The sequence below is a fragment of the Xylocopa sonorina genome, chromosome 1 (assembly GCF_050948175.1).
Source record: "Xylocopa sonorina isolate GNS202 chromosome 1, iyXylSono1_principal, whole genome shotgun sequence".
Classification (NCBI taxonomy): domain Eukaryota; kingdom Metazoa; phylum Arthropoda; class Insecta; order Hymenoptera; family Apidae; genus Xylocopa; species Xylocopa sonorina.
The window spans coordinates 17,314,432-17,336,978 of NC_135193.1; the positions used below are offsets into that span (position 1 = coordinate 17,314,432).

Here is a 22,547-nt window from a genome sequence, read left to right on the forward strand (position 1 = left end):
GAGGATATAGTACAAGACAGCACTCCTGAATTGATATGCCATTCGGTGTACATTTATACGTTCAATGTACATTTAATAAGTACCTTGGTGACTAATAAACATCTCATATACCTGTGCCTCTATAAAAAGTATGTCTCACGAGTCGACACGAGTTTTACAAATTAACCAAGGAACATCAACGTTTTCATTTTTACTTGGGTGCGTCTGGTATTCCGGGAATTTTCGATACTCACCTGGCGGAAGGCACCGACGGTATTTTAACTTTAACGTTGTCAAAGGTAGAAGTAGCTTTCCAAACGGAATCTATCGAAAGCCGTTGTAATTAGTAACGCATACATTACAGCAGTTTATTGGGTCTTGTGTAATATATCTCGTACAACAGTGTAACAGAGTAAAATTCCTTACGGATCTCCATACATTGACCATCTTCGTCGCGGTAACGTCGTATAATTAGATAAATAATATCCGATCCCCGACGAATCGATCCTCGGCCCATCCCCTGGTGGCTCATCCCCCGATGCTGATCGTGCAACGATTGGTCGTGTTTTAGAGTCCTTTATGCGAAACAACCAGTGTAGTTCCATTCCCACGCGTGACATTGTAATTATATTATAGGAAGCATTAAAGGACGAAATAACTTAGTATCCTGCCAATTCGGCGAACGTGGAGTCCATCTCGTCGGCGAGCGACTTGTATCTGTCCTTGTTGATGCCCAATTCGTCTGGAAAAGTTTTTAGAACAATTTAGTCTCTCGAACGCTATTCTTTTTTCGCTAGTTCTATTTTTCCTATCACGCCTGGGTTTTTTTTCTTTTTTTTCGTATTTACATCTAGTCAATAATCGATCCTACATATTTTCTACTCGTTTCTCATGCGTTTGCCCGATAAACAGTTGCGACTCGTACAGAATTGGACATGTTCCAATTGTGTCTCGTCTTAACCAACTGTTTCGTTTACCGGTCAAGCACGAAACGATACACTACTTATTCTAATGAACCTAAGGTTTGGAATTAATTTGAACATAGAGATCATCGTTTGTTCGCTATGGAAGGAGTACATGTTAAACCCTACGCTAAAAAAAAAGAAAAGAGAAAAAACAACAATTAGAAGGAGTATTCTGGTGCAACGCCATTCATCCTAAGAAAAAGCACACTTGTAACCTCGTCAAAAGATCTAGAAGTCTCTCATACGACGTAATGTATGTCAGTGTGTTCTTGTGCGATGCAAAATTGTACACAAAAAGCGTCGTGTGAAAGCAAACGTTAAACGAAGCATTAATAGTTTCGGCAATTTTACTCGAAGCATGCAAGAATCGTGAGGTGTGGTATACCTTTGCACAAGTGTAAGGCAAACAGTTTTGCGAGGGGTTGGCAAATGTACGTGACGTACGACGGCCCACATAAACGTGCGAAGCTTTTTTTTTTAATTTTTTTTTATTCAATTTTATTCTGTTAAGCGCCCTGTGTGTGCTCGTGCGTTCTTGTACGCGTATATTAATGGACGATGCTCCACGCGAACGACAAGTGTACTAATTAAACTGTTCTCATAAGAAAAAAAACTAAGCAAAGCGCTCTCAAAACGGACGACTAAAAAAGGATGACGTATAACAGAGGAAAGAATACGAGAATTGAATCGAACGAAGAGAGCCTTGAAGGTGAACGATGATCGAACAAAAATGGTAATAGTATACTGCTGATTTTGTGCGAGCGTGGAAACGTATAGAGGAAAGCAGAACATATAATGATTATCATTTCTTTTGATTTTTCTTCTGGTAAAAAAAAGTTTGTTAAAGTGATAGTAAAATATACGCCCAATTCTGGAAGCCATTGCAGCGAGTAGGGAAAAAAACAGTTATAATGGTAAAGTATCTTTGAAAACAGACAAGATAGGCGTGTTTTGTATAGAGTAATAAACGAGAAAATTTCAAACGAGTATGAGTAATTGTTTTTTTTTTCTTTTTTTTTTAGTAGCCAGAAAGCTCAGAGAATGTCTTGTCCAATTCTTCGCAAATCGTTTTGCGTTTCTCCTTCTGCTGATGCAATACGTCTGTAAAGAAAATCAGTTGTGTTGCACAATGAAGTGTCATTCATTAACGCGGATATCAATATTAAACGAACACTACCGCCGTAATCGCTGTAACTATAAATCAATTTTTCTCGGAAATCTCCATAGATCCAGATCGATTGAATCATCGGGCGCGCAATACGTTCGCCAAGATTGATCTTGCGACAGGTGCAGCATTTACTGAAACGTTTCTGACGTTGCTCGAGGTTGGCAAATTGACTACGAATCTTTGATTCCATTCCAGTAGAATCAGATAACGGAAATGTCGTTGTCATTTTGCCAAATTACGTCAGACAGCTGTCTAAATTCAGTACAAAGTATTCTGACAACATTCCGCAGCGAGAAAGTGGGAAACACTTATAGAAATAGAAGAAAAGGAGAGGCTCTTCCTCTTTAAATTCCTGGTTCGAATAAAATGCGGCTGTACCAGCGTATAAATAACAATTGAGGAAGGTGTTAGAACAGATGGAAAAATTTGAAAACCGACCTTCGAGCCTGTCGACCTCCTTTTGAAGCTTCTTGACAGTTTTCTCGGCGAACTCGGCGCGGGCTTCGGCCTCCTTTAGTTTCACTGTCAAGGTTTTGAGCTGGCGCTTGAATTCCTCGACTCTTTGGTTAGCCTAAACGAACGCGTTAAAATGAATCGTCGAACAATGAGGAAGGCCACGCGGTGACTCACCTTCTCCTCGGACACCTCCAAAGACTTCAAGCTGTTACCGACGACCTTAAGTTCTTCTTCCAGCTCCATGATCTTACTGTAACAACGAGCAAGGGTCACTTATATCGTAGAAATACTTATCTCGAATAGAGAAAGAAGGAAACTTACGCTTCACCGGACTTGACTCGATCCTCTGCCACTTCCAGCTCGTCTTCAACGAAGGCCAGCTTTCGCGACACTTCGTCCGACTTTCCATCGGCGTCTTCAGCCAGTAAACGCGCCTCTTTCAGTTGGTTCGTCAGCTGATCCATCCTCTCTTCATCCTGCTGCGCGCGATTCTCCAATACTTTGCACATGCTGCAATTGAATTCGTCGATGTAACCTCACCGTCTCGAATCATTTGATTCCGTCGTTTATTTACCGGCTGGATTCATCGGCGGCCTGAGAAGCTTCGGCTAATTTCGCAGTAGCGGTGTTCAATCGTTCCTCGGATCTCTCCAAGTCCTCTTCAATCAGTTGCACTTTCCGGTTCAGAGCGGCGACCTCGGATTCGGCCTGAAATTAGAAAGTTCCATGCGACTCGGTGACTCATTGTCCTCCCCCTGGCAAAGAGGCGAAACAGGGAGGGCAGGGTGGAACAGATGATTTTTCGGGTTACGAGGCGGCCGCGTCGCGAACAGTAACATCTACGTCACACTGAATCATCGACCTTTAACACGAAAATAAAGCAGGCTTCCCTACGAAAAACTGGTTTGGACACGGTCCAAGATAAACTGGAGCAATGACAGCTAGGAGCGGGAGTTTTTCACGAAGGGCACTCACGTTAGTCAGAGCCTTCTCCTTCTCCTCGAGGTCCTTGTTGGCCTGCTCCAGGGCCTGTTTGTTCGCCTCGAGATCACCCTCCACCTGGGTGAGCTTCTTCTGCAACTCGCTCACTTCCTCGAGGACCTTGTCCGCGCGCATATTCGCCTCCTTCGCCTGGCCCTCGCAGGCGTCGGCTTTATCCATCGCGTTGTCCTTCTCAAGCTTCATCGCTTGCATCTTCTTCTTGATCGCGTCCATGGTGGCGACCTTTTTCTCTTCCTGGTCTCCTTCAAGAAACTATCGAGTCCGCTGAAACCGTCCATATCTATCGTTCGAGAGAATATTCCCTTCTCGATCGGCGGGCGGTTAGTTTCGGTGGTTAAAACATGGCGGTCCTCGTGCTCGACAATTAAACAGGAACGATCCGGTCCGCGTTGGCGGTACAGCGCGTCTATTAATAGTTATTTTTCAACGAGACGATAATTGATCGTCCCGTGGAAATATCCTTAGCGCGGCGGTTCTAGCGGTAGTGGTTTCGAAGCGTAAAGCGTCCACGGGCCGTAATCGTTTTAACCCTGAAAATAGGCGAGCCTGGGGGCAGCGGCGGATCGCGAATGGAAGCAGGGGTTCGATCGGAGCGGGGTTTGCATATTTTCACGATCCCCGTGAGTTCTGCGAGTCATAATCCGGCGGATGATACCGTCCGGCTTCGTTCGGCCGAGGAACGGGCCGCGTCGTTGCGTCTACGGAAATAGCATCCATAGGCAGGCTCTATAAATATGCGCGGAACGACGAAGAGAGGACGGCGGCCGACGTTACCGAGGCCGCGAGGCGAGGAGTCCAAAAACCCACGAGCGTAACCCAGAAGAACGGGCTTTACTTGGCCGCCATCGACGACCGACATTCGATCTAACTGCCCGCGTATTAATAGCATTTACGAAATCATCGTCGCCGCCTCGCGATCTCGCGGTTCGATCCAGCATCTTGTTTATAGGATTTCTCGATCGTCCGGAACGTTTCCTTTCGATCCGACCGATAAATACGAAGCTTTGATTTCTGGTTCTTCTGGCTTTTTCGGTGGGTCCAAGGTAATGTTTGAGCTGTTGGTCGCGTAAAATAAATAGTTAACGAAGTAGTAACGAGTTAATCGGTTCGGGGTTTGCAAACAGTGTAGGGTGTCGAGAGGCACGGGTATATGCCGATTCATCAAATCGATCGTTCGGTTGTTGAATGGCAATGTTCGACCCTCTTTCCGGATATAAATAGCACCTGGAAGGTTTTGGCATCTGGTTACACACGAGTGCCAAAATGACATAGGAAAGTAGCTTCTCGATGGTCAATAACAGCACCGGGACTCGTACGTGATGTTATTTAATCGCAAACAGGCGTGGTTAGATAATAGATTTTAGGCGTTTCATAGGGATTAGTGGCGCAAATTAATGGTTATGCGAACGCTACTTACGACATTGCGTTATATCAAGTCCAAAAGCAAATTCTTGAAGCAGTTCTTTAGCAGTGCTGTTATTAAATTCGCAGCGGTTAATACGTTGCAAAAGCATTGCGATCCACTATATCGTCGATGTGTCCTGCAAGCATTTAAATTACTTTGCGCGTCTACATCGCGTGGAAGGTAGTATCTGTTCGTAAAAATTGTTCAGTTGTTCAAACAGTCCATCGGCAGAAATGGTAATCGAGGCTCGTTTTTTAAAACATACAGTTCGACGGATTCGGTGCGTGAACATTGGCGGGTTGAAAATAGCACGCGTAAACGGAACGATACGATGATGGCAACCGGTTTATTTTTGCCGCGAAGTGGACCACGATATCTCATCTTTTCGAGGCTTCTGTTTAACGCTTTTAATTAGATCGAGTTTTGTTAATGTCAAGCGGTGTTAGAAAGATCATCGCTACTTACAAGCATCGCCAAAGCGGAACTCTCTTAAAAACCTTCAGGAACGGAAACGCTGCACGCAGCGAAAGCTGACTAAGTCGCCTCCAGATTCTCCGAGCGTAGCAGCATTCTCTCGTCGAAAGCCAGGGATTCTCGAGCGAGAGCCATTTCGAAGCTGAAGCTTGTTAGTCGACGAAGCAACACCATTAGTAGCGTAATTTATTTCTATATAGATATACATGTCTTCACGGTTAGCGATTAATCGAACTAGCACGTAGTCTTCGTCCACGAAGGTTTCCATCGTTGAAGGACAATTCGTCTCCGAGGAATCCTCCACGAGCGAACCTCCCACGCAAAACGTTCATCCACGTCCTATCTTTCTTTCGTTCACACTCGCGCCGCGGTCACCGATTTTCTTTTTTTTATGAAACGCGCATCGAGGACGAGGCGAAGAATACAAAGCCAGAGAATGATAGAAGAATAGAAGCGATCGTCGGCAGAGAGTCTTCGTGCTGAATTCACTTACCTAACCCGAGCGAGCAGTCACAGTGGCGCGAGTCGAGTGTCCCGAGGGTGCTTCGAAAAGCTTCTTCTCGGAGAGGAGGATACGTTAACCGTGGCGACGCCGAAGGTGGGGAGCCCAAAAATGGACCGCCACGGAAAGCTCTACGGGGGTGGGGTCCTGCACGTTTATTTTCTGCTCGCGTCTCTTCGAAAATTTCTCTCTCACCTTCCATCGATTTTTCAATTTATACGTCGATCGTGGGATCATTGTTACGAACTAACAGAAATCACCACGAACGTCCGCGCAGATTTTACTGATAGACGACAAACTAGACTTGTTGAACGATCGAAAATATTATGTTTTCTCTCTATGAGTTACAATCTTTTTTTACAACAAAAAGTATATACTTTTCAGTCGATGGTACTAAAAAATTGGAATTCAAGTACTAAGATAATGATCCTCTACGATCTGACAATGGTCTACTTCCTTCTCGCTAGTTTCAACTATTTTGTAGCAGGTTGTACACCGAATAGGAGGTCTTGATCAGCTACAATCAGATAGGCGGAACGAATAAACGATTGATTCACGATCGAGCAATTTTCGAGAAAAGATAAATGTATAATATTACTGACGACTACGAATAAGTCGACGTTCACCGTGATCACGTGCGCTGTCTCCAGTTCGATCGGTGATTGCGTTCGATTCATGGCGATCAAAAGTATCTGTTTCGAATCCTTGTTCAACTTTGTCCAATTGCTGTGAAAGATCACGTCGGACAGATCGATGCTCTGCAAAAATCGTTTACTGTTAGACCAGCTTAAAAAAATCATGGCACTCGAGGAAATTGTACGAACAAACCTTCAGCTTCACCTCGTTTCCGTACCAACAATAAAGAAAGCTTTGCAATGTCATCACCAGCATGTAGCACATCGTTGCGAAGAATTCAGTGCTTAGCATATCCACTCTTATCAATTGAACCAAGCTCAGGCACAGTAGCAGAGAGCTACCGAAAATTTGCGAGAATATAGTCAAATACAGAGTCTTGTTCATCGTCTCAGCTAACCTGCAATGAAACGACATTTCTACAGCACGAGTCCTCTGCTTCGTTCGCGAAGCGGATTGAGAACAACGATTTGATCGTGAATCAGTTACTGGTAGATACAATTGTGATGGCGAACGAATTTCTGCAAAGTACCCTGGCTGATCGCTGTCACATCGTTCAGACGGAACAGAAGGATGTCGAATTGGCAATAGATTTGCGTCAAGACCCCGAAGAACAGTGCGTCGGCGGCGCCGTGCACCAGCGACAGCACGACTATCGGTGCAAGCTGAAACGCGAATGTCAATGGGAAAAGGATCTCGGACGTGTAATTGTACGGTATCCAGCTATTGTAGGTCAGTCTGCCGTGTTGAAAATTAGTCAGATACGAGTTGAAGATCGTTATGCTGACACTGACTTCGATCAGTATCGTGTAGCGAAGTGTAGTCCGCCTGTGAAAGTATTACAGCGAGTGATAAACACAAAACTTTGATTCTTCGATCGATCGTACTAACCGAACTCGATCGTCGTACTTCATTTGGATACGTTCTTCGTCGGTGTTCGATGTAGTGCACGGTTCCTGGAGAAACATGTTCACCAGATCTATGATCTCTTTCCGACGAGTCAGCACGTTCGTCAACTTGCAAGAGCCAACGGACGCGGCGATTAATATATTAGTAATGGCCGCGAATTCGTTCATGTTATTTACGGTGAATATGCTGGCGATAGCCGAAAACACGAACGCAGCGGATGTAGCGATCACCAGCAGACTATAGGCGTTGTAGATGGTTGTTTTTATGGGCGAGGACCACGATATGGGTCGCCAGCATCCAGTACACGTGAGAAGCGTAAAAATTAACGACACCCTCATGTTTCTTTCGTCAATGAAACAAGTGTTTCGTTTACGACCTCGTCTTCGAAACGTCGATACACGCGGACATTTTAATTTTAGTATAGGCTCACAGCCGCTCTAGGATGTACCGGTGGCGTTCCACGGCCGATTCTTATAAAGCTCATTACTAATGCACCCCATTCTACCATATCGCATAATTAGATTACCTTTCGTCAAATGACTTCTAATTCGAGCTGGAGAAATGCCAGCAATTCTACGATATCGTACGTTGCAGTGGTCGTATCATTTTTTTATGAAACCTAATAGCGACGTACGATGTAACGTGTACATTCGTTTTTTTCTCAAGCAATACGTGCGTCAGTAGCGTCCGATTGTCAATGACGAGTGCATCGTCGTATCATAGCGATGCGAAGTTCACGAATTTTAGTCAGTTGCGAGAGAAACGTTACCCTGGCATTCGTTTTATTTAAATAATAAACGATAGAGCGGTGAGTAGGAAGTGAGTACATTTATCACTTGTTCTAGACAGTTTCCACTGCGTTTACCAAACGCACACAGAGGGCGTAATTTAATCAGATTTATTGTAATAGTAATGTCTATTACTAACAATTGTAATGTATACATTTTGTATAACGTATACTTATCAATGGTATGTGAGAATTGGAACGACGACACTCGATTTCTTCGACTCGCACATGGTTTGGTTACTTTCGATTACTTTGTAGCAGGTTGTACACCGAATAGGAACTTTTAAGTAGCTACAATTAGATAGAAATATACAGAAATACTTGGACCACATGACTCACCTTTTAAGATAAAAAGAGAAATAAAATATTACTGACAGTCATGAAGAAGTCAATGTTCACCGTCATCACGTGCGCGCTTTCCAATTCTATGGGCGATTGCGTTCGATTCATCGCAATTAAAAGTATCTTCTTGGCACTCGCGTCGAACTCTGTCCAATCGATTTGAAACATCATGTCAGCCAGATTGATGCTCTGAGAAAATCATCGAAACAAACGTCGTTTAGTTTAATTCGCAAAGTGACCAGCTGATACAGAAAAATGTTTCTCGAAACTCGACGAACGTACCTTTAATTTCACTTCGTTCCCGTACCAGCAATAGAGAAAGCTCTGCAAAAGAATCGTGGTCAGATAAAATATCGTCGCTAAGAATTCGGTGCTGAAAATATCTGCCTTTAACAACTGAATCAAACTCAAGCAAAGGACTAGGAAGCTTCCAAAATACTGCGAGAAGATTATTAGATTCAGAGTGTCGTTTATCATGGCGGCCAGTCTGCAATGAAATTTCTTTAAATTAGAAATCTCGGCTACAATTTTCTTCCTAGATCGAATTAATAGTCACAAGCGTCTAATCGCGTCGATTACTGGTAAATGTAATTGTGGTGGCGAACGATTCTTCTTAAAGTAACGTCGCTGTTCGCTTGCACATTGTTCAAACGTGACAGAAGAATTTCGAATTGGCAACAGACTTGCATCAGAACACCGACGAACAGTACGTCTGTGGCAATGTGCACCAAAGACTGCATTAGTACGTATACCAGCTGGGAAGCAAACGTTAACGAGTACACGATCGCTGTTGTATAATCGTACGGTATCCAGGCTCTGTAAGTTAGTCTGCCGTGCTTGAAATTAGTCAGTATCGAATTGAAAATAGTCATGCCAATGGAGGATTCGATCAGGGCTGTGTAACGGAAAGCGTTTCTCCTGTGTGAAAATGCAACAGTTGACAATAGCAAAGAAACGAAGCGTCGTTTTAATTGATCGTACTTACCGTAATCGAGCGTCGTATATCATTTGAATCTCTGTCTCCTCGTTAGTCGAAGTAGCGCACGGTTCTTCCAGAAAGACGTTCATCAAACTTATTATCCGTTCTCGATACAGTAACACGTTCAACGATTTGCAACAACCGACGAATATAGTGATCAATATGTAAGTGTTGTCCACGAATTCGTCGACGTTTTTCACGGTGAAGAGACTGCCAGTTCCGGTGATCACAAAGACAATGGAAAGAAGTACGAATGACATAGTGTAGGCATTGTAAATTAACGTTTTCAGTGGAGAGGACCACGATATTGGCCGCCAGCATCCGCTGCACGAGAGAAGCGTGAAAAATGTAGATAATTGCATTTCTGTTTCGCACAAATGGAACCAAAAGTATCGTTTACGGTCTCAGCTTCGAATGATCGATGTACTTTAGCATTTTTGTTTCGTGAGTCGAACGATTGAAAGTGTAGTACACGTATACCTGCTAGGTTGCTACGTCAAAACTGTTCACATTGCGATGTCTCGTCTGCGTCTGAGGGGGTGATTCTTATAAAGCTCATTACTAATGCACCCCGTTCTACCTTCGCGTCGTGCATCGGCAACTCTAATTTGACCAGGAAAACTGCCTGCCATTTCGTGAAATCAACATTAGAACGGTAGTATCACTTTTTGATGAAAGAAGGTAATGAAGAGTTTCGACCAAACGTGTACTTTTACCTCCTCACATACGAGTTTCGTTCCGTAATACAGTATAGGTGCAGTAGCTTTTTATTGTCAAGAGCGAACGTATCGTTGTTCTCTACAGCGATATGAAATCTTCTATCAGTCTTCTAGAAATCTTCTATCAGCTTCTATCAGTCACGAGTAAAACTGAAGCTGGTATTTATCTTTTGAAATTGAAATTGATTCAATGGTGAGTAAAATTAAATACTATATCTAAAATTTTCATTGATCAATGGTATTATTATGCTTATCGAATAATCACGGAATTTCTAATTTGATAGTTTTATTTGAATATTACTATGAAATATACAAAACGATAATTATTTAGTAAACTATTAATTGATCAACTCTATATATTTCGACTATGATCCACTTCCTGGGCCGTTTTTATGTCTAAGAGCCTTGTAGTAGATTGTACACCGAATACGAGGTCTTAATTAACTACAATCAAACGATTAATCCGATAGTAGACGATACTAACATTAGAGAAAACGGACATAAGTAGAAAATTACTGACGATTACGAATAAGTCGATGTTCACCGTAATAATGTGCGCAGCCTCGAATTCTATCGGTGATCGCGTTCGATTCATGGTGATCAGAAGTATCTTTTTCGCACTATCGTTGAGGCCCGTCCAATCAACTTGAAAAATCATGTCCGCTAGATCGATACTCTGAAAGAATCGTTGACTTATTCATTGTTCCACGCACGTACGATTTGTAAAATGGCAATCCTTGTAAACCTTCATTTTCACTTCGTTCCCATACCAACAATAAAGAAAGCTCTGCATTATCATTATGGCCATATAAGTAACCGTAGCTAGAAATTCGGTGCTTAGGATATCTAACTTGATCAACTGAATCAGGCTCAGGCACAGCAGCAAGGAGCTTCCGAAAAGTTGCGAGAAGATATTCAAGTAGAGAGCTTTGTTTGTCATCCCGGCTAACCTGCAACGAAACCATGCTTTCGTTCAAGATCCCACGTTTTGTCCGCGGTCAAGAAAAATCAATTGACTGAGCCTGTTACTGGTAGATACAATTGTGATGGCGAACGAATCTCCGCAAAGTACCCTGGCTGTTCGTTGTCACGTCGTTCAGACGGAACAGAAGAATTTCGAATTGGCAACAGATTTGAGCCAACACGCCGAAGAACAGACTGTCGGTTGCACCTTGCACCAGCGACTGCATAACAACTGGTAACAGCTGAAACGTAAACGTCAATGGAAAAGTGATCTCGGACGTGTAATTGTACGGTATCCAGCCTCTGTACGTTAATCTGCCGTATTGGAAATTGGTTCGCAACGAGTTCAGAACAGTTATGCTGACGGCGGTTTCGATCAGTAACGTGTATCGAACAGCGTTCCTCCTACGAAAATGTTACGGTTAACAGTAGAAAAATATTGAAACTTCCAGCTGATCGTACGATACCAACCAAACTCGATCGTCGTACTTGAGTTGAATCTGTGCCTCCTCGTTGTTCGTGGTAGCGCACGGTTCCTCGAGGAAGCTGTTCATCAAATTTATAATCGCTTCCCGCTTATGCAGCACGTTAACCAATTTTGAACAGCTGATGCACATGGCGATCAGTATATTACTGCTGTCCGCGAACTCGTTCATGTCCTTTACTGTGAATATGCTGGCGATCGCGGAAATCACGAACGCGAACGACAGAATGATTATTATCAGGCTGTAAAGCCTGTAGATTCCGGTTTTTAGTGGCGAAGTCCACGATACAGGTCGCAGACATCCGGTGCACGAGAGAAGCGTGAAAAATGTCGACACTCTCATTTTCTCTTTGTCGACGAATCTAAAGTTTCATTGTTTCGCACGATGCGAATGTACAATGCAAAGTCAGGAGAGAGAGACAGTCACTGTGCGATATCCGGTGTGCGTTCGAGGGATGACTCTTATAAAGCTCATTACTAATGCACCCCGTATTGTCGTCTACAATTACTTACTCTCCGTGAAATTACCGCTAATCGGGGTGGAAAAAATGATTGCAATTGGTGCGTGGTATCAACATTGCAGAGGAGATGTTATTTTTTATGACTACGCGGAACGTAGTATAGTCGCGGTAAAGAGAAAACGTGCATTCTTTACTTCTAACTAGTCTAGACCAGTTTCGCTCTTAAAATAGACACACGGTACGTAGTGATCGACAGACACGAGTGCATCGTTTCGGGTGGTTGAAATTTGTCCAATTTCTCGTCAGTTGGTCAATTGATAAAATTCAAGTATTATAAAGAAACAAATATTTGTACAAATTATTCCATCGTGACGCATGGTGCGCGAAGTCGAATGGAATGTAATACCAACTGTCTTTTCTAAACGATCACAGAGCTGTCATTTATTGTAACAATCGTATTACTAAGGAGTTATAACGTTTTTTTCGGTAGAATGTAAATTGATCGGTAGTAGGTGGGTATCTGGAACGAAAGGTCTCCATGGGAATCCTCTACGTTCCAATCGTGGTCCGTTTTCTCGTTTGCTGCTATTTTCGAGAGCTTTGCAACACGTTGTAGACCGAATAGGAGCTTTTAACCAGCTACAATCAGATAGACGGGAACAACAAACTCTTTAGCCAGATAAATCGCGAGATCGGTGTTTAAAACTACGTTTCTATGTAGAATGTTACCGACGTTCACGAAGAAGTCTATGTCCACCGTCATCACGTGCACGCTGTCCAATTGAATGGGCGACCGTGTTCGATTCATAGCGATCAGAAGCACCTTTTTCGCACCTTTGCCAAGTCCCGTCCAATCGATTTGAAAGATCGCGTCTGTCACGTCGATCGACTGAAACAAGCATCAAATTCGTATCGATGATAATCAAATACTGTTCGAAATGAGGGTTGCACGGCGCACCTTCAATTTCACTTCGTTCCCGTGCCAACAGTAGAGAAAACTTTGCAAAAGAATCGTCGCCAAGTAAAGTATCGTCGCGAGAAATTCGGTGCTCAGTATGTCAGCTTTCAACAGCTGAATCATGCTCAGGCAGAGTACCAGGAAGCTTCCGAAGAATTGCGAGAAGATCATCAAGTTGAGCGTGTTGTTCATCGCCTCGGCTAATCTGGAATCGAACCGTTCGATAAGTCTCCGTTTCCTTGCAGATCGAATGGAGAGGGTAGTTGGACCGATCCGGTTAACTCGTAAATGCAGTTGTGGTGGCGAACGAATCTCCGCAACGTGGCCACGCTGTTCGTCGCTACGTCGTCAAGACGTGACACGAGGATCTCGAATTGGCAACAGATTTGCATCAACAGCCCGACGAACAGAACATCGGTAGCGACGTGGACCAACGACTGCATGAGCACAGGTAACAACTGAAACGTGAACGTTAATGTGAAAACGATCGTCGATGTGTAATTGTAAGGTATCCAGGCTCTGTATGTTAGTCTGCCCTCCTGAAAATTGGTCAGTAACGAGCTGATGGTAGTCATCATGACGGAGGCCTCGATCATTATCCCATAACACAGAGCGTTCCTCCTGCGAAAATGTGTTTATCGTCAATAAGAGGAGGTGGAACAAATTTGATCTTCCGATCGGTTCTACTGACCATAGTCGATTGTCGTATCTCAGTTGAATCTCCGATTCTTCCATACTCGACGTAGCGCACGGTTCCTCGAGAAACATGTTTACCAAATTCATAATCTCCCTCCGGAAAAACAGAACGTTCATCAATTTGCAGAAGCCAACGAAGATGGTAATCAATATGTAAGTGATGTCCACGAATTCGTCCACGTTCTCTACTGTAAAGATACTGCCGATTTCCGAAACGAAGAAGGCGATCGTGCAAAGTATCACGGTGAGAGTATAGACGCTGTAGATTCCGATTTTCAATGGCGAGGTCCACGATATCGGCCGCCAACATCCGGTACATGAGAGAAGAGTGAAAAATGTCGACACTCTCATATCTGTTTCGTCGATTCAGCGACAGCTTCGTTTACGGTCTCGTTCTCGAGGCGTCGATGTACTCTATCATTTCTATCACTGTATAGAAACCTTAAGATCGCGATAGAGGTAAAATCACGAAGATAGCCACTCTACGACATCTCGTGGGCATCTGAGGGACGATTCTTATAAAGCTCATTACTAATGCACCCCGCTCTACCATATCGCACAATTAGATTACCTATCGTCAAATGACTCCTAAATCGAGCAGGATAAATGCCAGCAATTCTACGATATCGTACATTGCGGTGTTCGTATCATTTTTTGATGAAACCTAATAGTGACGTACGACGTAACGTGTACTTTTGTTTTTCTCAAGAAATACGTGGACAGTGGTAGTCAGTAGTGTTCGATAGTCAATGATGAGTGCATCGTCGTATCTATAGATGATGCACAGTCTGCGAACTTCAATCAATTTCGAGGAAAACATTAAGCTGGTATTAGTTTTATCAAATAGAAACAGTGAGTAGAAATTGAGTACTGTGTCAATAATTGATATTCTAAATTTGAGCAAGTCCTCGCATATAGTTCTCAGTTAAATAATCTCTTGTCAATCGTTTCATGGAAAACAGTTTACCGTCAACAAGATATTTTCATTGCGTCAATCAAACAGTCATAGAAGGCGCAATTAAATCAGATTTATTTTGATAGAAGTGTCTATTATTAAAGAATTATATAACGTTTACATTTTGTATAACGTATACTTATCAATGGTACGTGGGAATTGGAACGCCGGCATTCGATTTCTGTCTCGGTGGTAGGTTTGGTTATTTTCGATTACTTTGTAGCAGGTTGTACACCGAGTAGGAACTTTTAAGTAGCTACAATTAAACAGAAATATACAGAAATACTTGGACCATATGACACGCCTTTTAAGATAAAAAGAGGAATAAAATATTACTGACGGTCATGAAGAAGTCAATGTTCACCGTCATCACATGCGCGCTTTCCAATTCTATGGGTGATTGCGTCCGATTCATCGCAATTAAAAGGATCTTCTTGGCACTCGCGTCCAATTCTGTCCAATCGATTTGAAACATCATGTCAGCCAGGTCGGTGCTCTGAAAAAATTATCCAAACAAACGTCGTTTAGTTAAATTCGTAAAGTGGCCAGCTGATACAGAAAAACGTTCCTCGAAGCTCGTCGAACGAACCTTTAATTTCACTTCGTTCCCATACCAGCAATAGATAAAGCTCTGCAATAGGATCGAGGTCAGATAAAATATCGTCGCTACGAACTCAGTGCTGAAAATATTAATTTTCAGTAACTGAATCACATTCAAGCAGAGAACCAAAAAGCTTCCAAAATATTGGGAGAAGATTATCAGGTTCATAGTGTCGTTTATCGTCGCGGTCAGTCTGCAATGAAATTTCTCTAAATTAGAAATCTCGACGAAACTTCTCTCCCTAGATCGAATTTAATAATCACGAGTGTTTAATCGTGTCGATTACTGGTAAATGCAATTGTGGTGATGAACGATTCTCCTTAGAGTAACGTTGCTGTTCGCTTCCATATTGTTCAAACGTGACAGAAGGATTTCGAATTGGCAACAGACTTGCATCAGAACACCGACAAAGAGTACGTCTGTGGCAAGATGCACCAAAGACTGCATCAGTATGTATACCAGCTGAGAAGCAAACGTTAACGAGTACACGATCGCTGTTGTATAATCGTACGGTATCCAGGCTCTGTAAGTTAGTCTGCCGTGCTTGAAATTAGTCAGTATCGAGTTGAAAATAGTCATGCCAATGGAGAATTCGATCAGAGCTGTGTAACGGAAAGCGTTTCTCCTGTGTGAAAATGTAACAGTTGACAATAGCAATGAAAAAGAAGCGTCATTTCAATCGATTGTACTCACCTTAATTGAGCGTCGTATATCATTTGAATCTCTGTCTCCTCTTTAGTCGAAGTAGCGTATGGTTCCTCCAGAAAGGCGTTCATCAAACTTATTATCCGTTCTCGATAGAGCAACACGTTCAACGATTTGCAACAGCCGACGAATATAGTGATCAATACATAAGTATTGTCCACGAATTCGTCGACGCTTTTCACTGTGAAGAGACTGCCAGTTCCGGTGATCACAAAAATGATGGAAAGAAGTACGAAGGACAGAGTGTAGACATTGTAAATTAACGTTTTCAGTGGCGAGGACCACGATATTGGCCGCCAGCATCCACTGCACGAGAGAAGCGTGAAAAACGTAGATAATTGCATTTCTGCTTCGCACGAATGGAACCAAAAATTTTGTTTACGATCTCGTCTTCGAACGATCGATATACTTTAGCATTTTTATTTCGTAAATCGAACGATTGAAAGTGCGATGCACGTATACAGTATAGATTGTTATGTCGATAGTATTCACATTGCGATGTCTCGTGTACGTCTGAGGAGGCGATTCTTATACAGCTTATTACTAATGCACCCCCTTTTGTCGTGTTGCTCGATCGTGTTGCCATTCGCGTAATGGTTCCTAATCTATTTCGGAAAAATGTCTGTAATTTATTAAATAGTTATAAGAAGTGGCTATAAGAAGTATAATAGAAGGTTAAGGATGCCTCTTCTTTCCGCACACGAGACCATTTTTACACTTGAACACGATGCACAGTAGCATCTGATTAATGAAGATGAGTGCATCGTCAAGAGGGACCATCGTTTGAATCTTTTTGGAATTTTTATCAAAGTGGTGTATTGTTGGTTACTTCGAAGCATTCGTAATAACTGCACGGATTAAAGTATTGCATCATAAGGAACTAATTCGAAGAGAGAAGTATCCGAGAGTGGTATTCAAGCGATATTTTATTGGTAAGCGATAATATTATCGGTTAGAATTACTTATTGTATTTTTGTATGGAACAGTAACAATACTTGCAGCTGGAATAGATTTATCCTACAATGTTCTACAATGTATAATATGTTTCGTATAATATGCATATTAATCAGTGGCATGTAAGAAATAGATCGAACGTACTTGATAAACGGTATTTCAGCTGTGGCTCGCTCGTTCGTTGCTAACCGCGAGAGTTCTGCAGCAGATTGTACAACGAATAGGAACCCTTAACTAGCTACAATTAGATAGACATACAGTTTTACTGGCGTAACCAGTTTCATGGGAAAAGTATACGTGCGATGTCACAGACCGTCATGAAGAAGTCGAGGTTCACCGTAATCACGTGTGCGCTGTCCAACTCGATGGGCGATCGCGTTCGATTCATCACGATTAGAAGTATCTTCTTGGTGCTCTCGGTTAGGTCTGTCCAATCGCTTTGAAAGATGGCGTCGGATAGGTCCATGCTCTGGAAAAGTAACGTAACAAATTGTCGTTAGGTCAGGTTTAGAGGATTACAACCCTCGAAGTACGAACCTTCAGTTTCACCTTGTTTCCGAACCAACAGTAAATGAAGTTCTGTACTAGAATCGCGCCCAAATAGGATATCGTCGCTAAGAATTGGGTGCTCACTATGTCCATGTTTAACAGCTGGACCATGCTTAGACAGAACACTAGGAAGCTCCCGAAAAATTGGGAGAAGATTATTAAATGCAGAGTGCTGTTCGTCATCTCGGCTAATCTGCAACGGAATCACTTTAGCATCGTCCCAAGGTTTCACTCGATTCGCTTATGGGATCAAGAATGATTCGATCGTGTAAAGTTACTGATAAATGCAATGGTGGTGGCGGATGAATTTCTGCAAATTGGACTTTCCACTCGTCGACAATCTGTACAGCCGTGACAGGAGAATGTCGAATTGGCAGCAGATCTGTAGCAGCAGCCCGACGAACAGAACGTCGGCAGCAGCGTGCACCAGCGACTGCATCAGCAGGTAGACCATCTGAAGGGTGAACGTTATCGTGAAAATGATAAAATTTTTACACTCGTACGGCACCCAGGTTGTGTAAGTCAACCTGCGGTGCTGAAAGTTGGTTGTATACGAGTTGAAAATGATCAGGCCGACCGTTGTTTCCATCATTATCGTGTAGTGAATGGCGTATTTCCTGTGAAAGTATACATCGTCGATATTAGCGTAGAGAAAATAGACGTTTCCTGTCGATCGTACGAACCATATTCGATTGTCGTAGATCAGTTGGATCTGTGTTTCTTCAGTGTTCGAAGCGACGCACGGTTCCTCCAGGAACGTGTCCATCAGGTTTAGAATCTTCTTTCTGTAGGCCAGTACGTTGAACACTTTGCAACAACCAACGAATAAAGCGACTAATAAATAAGTGTTGTCCACGAATTCGTCGACGTCCTCTACGTCAAACATTTTGGTGATCGCAGTCGTCACGAAGACGCACGAAAGTCCTACGAAGAAGAAAGTGTAGACACTGTAAATTACTATTTTCACGGGCGTAGACCAGGACGTTGGTCGCCAGCATCCAACGCAGGTCAAAAGTATAAGCAGCGTCGACACTTTCATAATTTTCGAGCGACGTACGGAGATGAGACGTCGATGACGTTCACTCCACGATAGCCTGCGTACATCTCAGGAGCGGATCTTATAACGCTTATTACTAATGCACCCCATGTTATGTATGCAGTTCGATCGCAATGCGTTTCGCAGAACGAACTGCTAATTCGAGGAGAAAAACTCCCTCTAATTCGACGCGATCGATATTACTGCGTAAGAATGACTCTTAGGACGAAACGTAATGGAAACTTGCGAGAGAACATATACTTTCGTTCCCCCTCGCTGTTTCCTCCTGAAATAGAATGCGGACACAGCGGTCTTTCATTGGCGACGACGTGTACATTGTCTTGCGCCGATGGTGCTCTGAAAGCGATCTGAAATCCTATCAGTTACGAGTGAAATGAACGCAGACGTTCGTCCGTTGAATCGCAAACCTGTGCAATGGTGAGTAGAAACTGATTACTAGACTAGACTGGTTTAGACTGTGTCTAATCGAATCGATCGTTTATTTTAACGTTAAGATTATCGTGGAATGTATATTCGAATAACGTTCGGTTCAGCAGAATGTAAGTCGATCGGCAATAGATGAGAACCGGGACGAGAGAATCCCGATCGTGGCCCACACTCTTGTCCGTTGTTATCCCTGAGAGCTTTGTAGCAAGTTGTACACCGAATAGGAGCACTTGACCAGCTACGATCAGGCACGTGAAAGTAATAAACGATTAGTCAGAGCATTCGCGACATCGGCATTAGGAAAATGAATACCAACGATCACGAAGAAGTCGATGTTCACCATGATCACGTGCGCGCTCTGCAATTCTATGGGCGATCTTGTTCTGGTCATGGCGATCAATAGTATCTTCTTCGATTCCTCGTTCAGCTCTGTCCAATCGATATGGAAGATCGTGTCAACCATATCGATGCTCTGAAAAATATGATCGAATCCTTTTCTACACTCGCAAAACACTCCTCGACTATGTTGGAAGTATACGAACCTTTAATTTCACTTCGTTCCCGTGCCAGCAGTAAAGAAAGCTCTGCATCAGCATCGCGCTCGTGTAAGACATGAACGCTAGGAACTCGGCGCTTCGGATGTCTGTATTTATTATCTGAGCCAGACTCAGACAGAGCACCAGGGAGCTGCCAAACAGTTGCGAGAAGATCGTCAATTGTAGCGTCTTGTTTATCTTTCGGGCTAATCTGCGACAAAATTGTACTCGTGTATTAACGATCCTCCGTTCGATCCCTGGATCGAGCTAGAGAGAAGAATTTGACTGCGTCGATTACTGGTAAATACACTCGTGGTGCAGGACGAATCTCTGTAAAGCGGCCCTGCTGTTCGTCGTCACGTCGTTCAGCCGGTTCAGCAGAATCGCGAATTGACAGCAGATTTGGGTTAACATCGCGAAGAACAGAACGTCCGTGCCGATGTGCAGCAGCGACTGCAGGTAGACGGATAATATCTGCACGACGAACGTCAATGGGAATACGATCTCAGACGTGTAATTGTACGGTATCCAGCCTCTGAACGTTAGTTTGCCCTCTTTAAAGTTGGTTCGAAACGAGTTGATGAACATCACGCCGTTTGTGATCTCGACCAGCATGATGTACGGAAGTGAGTTTTTCCTGTGAAACAAATCTTGTTGAAATATCGTAGAAACGACTCTCTGGACAATAGTTACTAACCGTACTTGATTGTCGTATATCAGTTGAATATGCGCCTCTTGGATGTTCGAGGCGGCGCACGGCTCCGTGCGGAAAACGTTCGTCAGGTCTATAATTTCTTTTCGATACAGCAACAGGTTCGCTATCTTACAACAGCCGGCAAGTATGGTGATAAACATGTAAGTGGAGTCGACGAATTCGTCTAGATTGTTCACGGTAAATACGCTACCGATTTCAGACACCAAGAAGGCGACCGATAGAAATATCAGAACGAACGTATAGAGGTTGTAGAATATCACTTTCAATGGCGAGGTCCATGATATCGGTCGCCAACAGCCCACGCAGGAGAGGAACGTGAAAATTGCACTCACTTTCATTTTCCTTTCATCGACGAACCGTTGGATTCCGTTTAATTAGGAAAGTCGAGTAGGTCGACGGTTTTATTTCATCGCCAACCCTTGAGATTATGAGGAGAATGTGGAGGGTGCACGACTCGTGCACGTTCGAGGGGGAGATTCTTATACGGCTTATTATTAATGCACCCCATTCCGTTTTGTTGTTTGACAAGGTTGCATTTCGCGTAATCGCTCGTAATGACCTAACTGTCAACGTAACAGTGTCCAAGAGAAACGTTCGCAATTTAAAAAGTAGGTAGTGGGTACTGTGGAAAAATGATTTGTTTATGAGGTGTAGAGAACGTGTAATTTTGTTTTCTTCCTGTACACGCGATCTTTCTTGCGATCCGACGAAGCGTGAAAATGGTAGTTTTTCATGAACAAACACCATGGTTGCACCATCGCGTTTTTAACATCGAATTCTGTGTTCTCTGCTCTTACGAACGTTCTCTGGTTCACGATGAGTGCACTCGTCGATAAAAGTGTTACGATACAATTAGTACATGCTAATTAAAAAGGAGGTAAACTTGGCACGCTAACTTTCAGTGATGAATCCCGTGTTTTTATTCCTGAATAATATTCACGACGAATGTATCGATGAAAGTGTTGCATGACAATGGACAATAGACAGAGGGATATACAAACGCTCATAACAAACACAGAAAGTATTACAACAATCAGTCATTTTGCATCCGCATCGATCAAGTTTCTTACTTGCTAGTAGTCTTTATCAGGAGATTGTACGACGTGTACGTGGTGTTCATGATCTGCAACGAGCAATAATTATCAATCATTACAATCGCAATATTCGAAGTTAGCATTTGGAAATATCTCAATTCTACTGACGGTCATGAAGGATTTCACGGACAAGACGACGACGTAACCGCTGGTCATTTTAACCGGTTTCTTGGATTTCGCCATGATGAACAACAAATCCTTTCTCACCTCGGTTGGTAGTATCGTCCAGTCCATTTCATAAATGGCATCGCTCGCTTTGTCGCTCTGCGCGCATAAAATTGACAGATTGGCGAGCAGAAGTAAATCGTAAACGCCACTTGAAAAATGTATTCTGCTTGTATTATTCGTGCTTACTCATCCTACCAAATACCCAACCTTTAACGTCACCTCGTTCCCGAACCAGCAGTACAAGTACACCTGCATCAGCATGCTGCACAAGTAGAACCCGCTCCAAAGGAAGTTCACGGTGAGAGGATTATCCGTTGACATTTTAAGGATACTCAGACAGAGCACTATAGAGCTTATGGAGAACTGCAGGAAGATCGTGTACTGGAACACGGTGTTAATCGTTCTGGAGAGTCTGTGACCGAATAACAGTTAAGACAAAACTTCAATTGATATCAGCTGTTCGAAACACTTTTTACCTGTTCTTTACCTGTAAATCTCGACGTGATACTCCACCAAATCCTTGAGAATCCTCTTGTACCTGATCCTTTTGTCCGCTCTGGATTCACAGTTCCCTCTCGTTTCCATCAGCAACGCGGACAGATTTCGCGCTCGATGACAGAACATCTCGAATTGTGCACCAGCTTCGATCATCAGCCCCGCGATCAGAGTCTCGTTGCCCACGCTGGTATTCGCGCAGATCATCAAACCGATCGTCTGAAAGAGCAACGATATCGCGTACAACGTATTCGACGATAGATCGTACGGCATCCAGTCGGACACAGGCAACTTTTTCGTCCTTATGAGTTCGTTGTACTGCGCCACTGTCGCGAAGAATACGGCGGACTCGTTCAGAATCTCGCAGTACATGGTCAGTTTCCTGTGGAAGGCAGAAAACTCGCCGATAA

General features: G+C 43.3%; 6 protein-coding genes across 6 annotated transcripts; all 6 read right to left on the reverse strand.

The window, feature by feature from the left end:
* Positions 1-316: 316 nt before the first annotated feature.
* On the reverse strand, positions 317-6,097 carry Tm2 (tropomyosin 2). Its single transcript, XM_076909378.1, has 7 exons — positions 5,943-6,097; positions 3,544-3,834; positions 3,143-3,276; positions 2,890-3,078; positions 2,743-2,818; positions 2,551-2,683; positions 317-721 (listed from the first exon to the last, which is right to left on the reverse strand). Exons 2-7 carry the CDS (start codon positions 3,781-3,783, stop codon positions 639-641), a joined length of 855 nt encoding a protein of 284 aa, XP_076765493.1. The 5' UTR covers positions 3,784-3,834; positions 5,943-6,097; the 3' UTR covers positions 317-638.
* Positions 6,098-6,375: 278 nt separating this feature from the next.
* Positions 6,376-14,296, reverse strand: LOC143432615 (odorant receptor Or1-like). Its single transcript, XM_076909373.1, has 5 exons — positions 13,878-14,296; positions 13,469-13,807; positions 13,187-13,391; positions 6,554-6,709; positions 6,376-6,468 (listed from the first exon to the last, which is right to left on the reverse strand). The coding sequence occupies exons 1-5, from the start codon at positions 14,231-14,233 to the stop codon at positions 6,421-6,423; spliced, it is 1,104 nt and encodes a 367-aa protein (XP_076765488.1). The 5' UTR covers positions 14,234-14,296; the 3' UTR covers positions 6,376-6,420.
* Positions 6,729-7,831, reverse strand: LOC143429589 (odorant receptor 46a-like). The gene is made up of 3 exons (XM_076905259.1): positions 7,476-7,831; positions 7,074-7,412; positions 6,729-6,984 (listed from the first exon to the last, which is right to left on the reverse strand). The coding sequence occupies exons 1-3, from the start codon at positions 7,829-7,831 to the stop codon at positions 6,729-6,731; spliced, it is 951 nt and encodes a 316-aa protein (XP_076761374.1).
* Positions 8,518-9,861, reverse strand: LOC143429597 (odorant receptor 94b-like). The gene is made up of 5 exons (XM_076905273.1): positions 9,608-9,861; positions 9,202-9,540; positions 8,905-9,109; positions 8,656-8,811; positions 8,518-8,571 (listed from the first exon to the last, which is right to left on the reverse strand). The coding sequence occupies exons 1-5, from the start codon at positions 9,859-9,861 to the stop codon at positions 8,518-8,520; spliced, it is 1,008 nt and encodes a 335-aa protein (XP_076761388.1).
* Positions 10,629-13,036, reverse strand: LOC143429604 (odorant receptor 94b-like). Its single transcript, XM_076905284.1, has 6 exons — positions 12,897-13,036; positions 11,773-12,018; positions 11,350-11,688; positions 11,066-11,270; positions 10,841-10,996; positions 10,629-10,764 (listed from the first exon to the last, which is right to left on the reverse strand). Exons 1-6 carry the CDS (start codon positions 13,034-13,036, stop codon positions 10,717-10,719), a joined length of 1,134 nt encoding a protein of 377 aa, XP_076761399.1. The 3' UTR covers positions 10,629-10,716.
* A 743-nt stretch (positions 14,297-15,039) lies between the features above and the next one.
* On the reverse strand, positions 15,040-16,560 carry LOC143426316 (odorant receptor 2a-like). Its single transcript, XM_076899733.1, is given in 6 exon segments — positions 15,040-15,093; positions 15,178-15,333; positions 15,427-15,723; positions 15,829-16,063; positions 16,132-16,449; positions 16,553-16,560. Coding segments are annotated over 6 exon segments (1,068 nt in total).
* Positions 16,561-22,547: the final 5,987 nt, after the last annotated feature.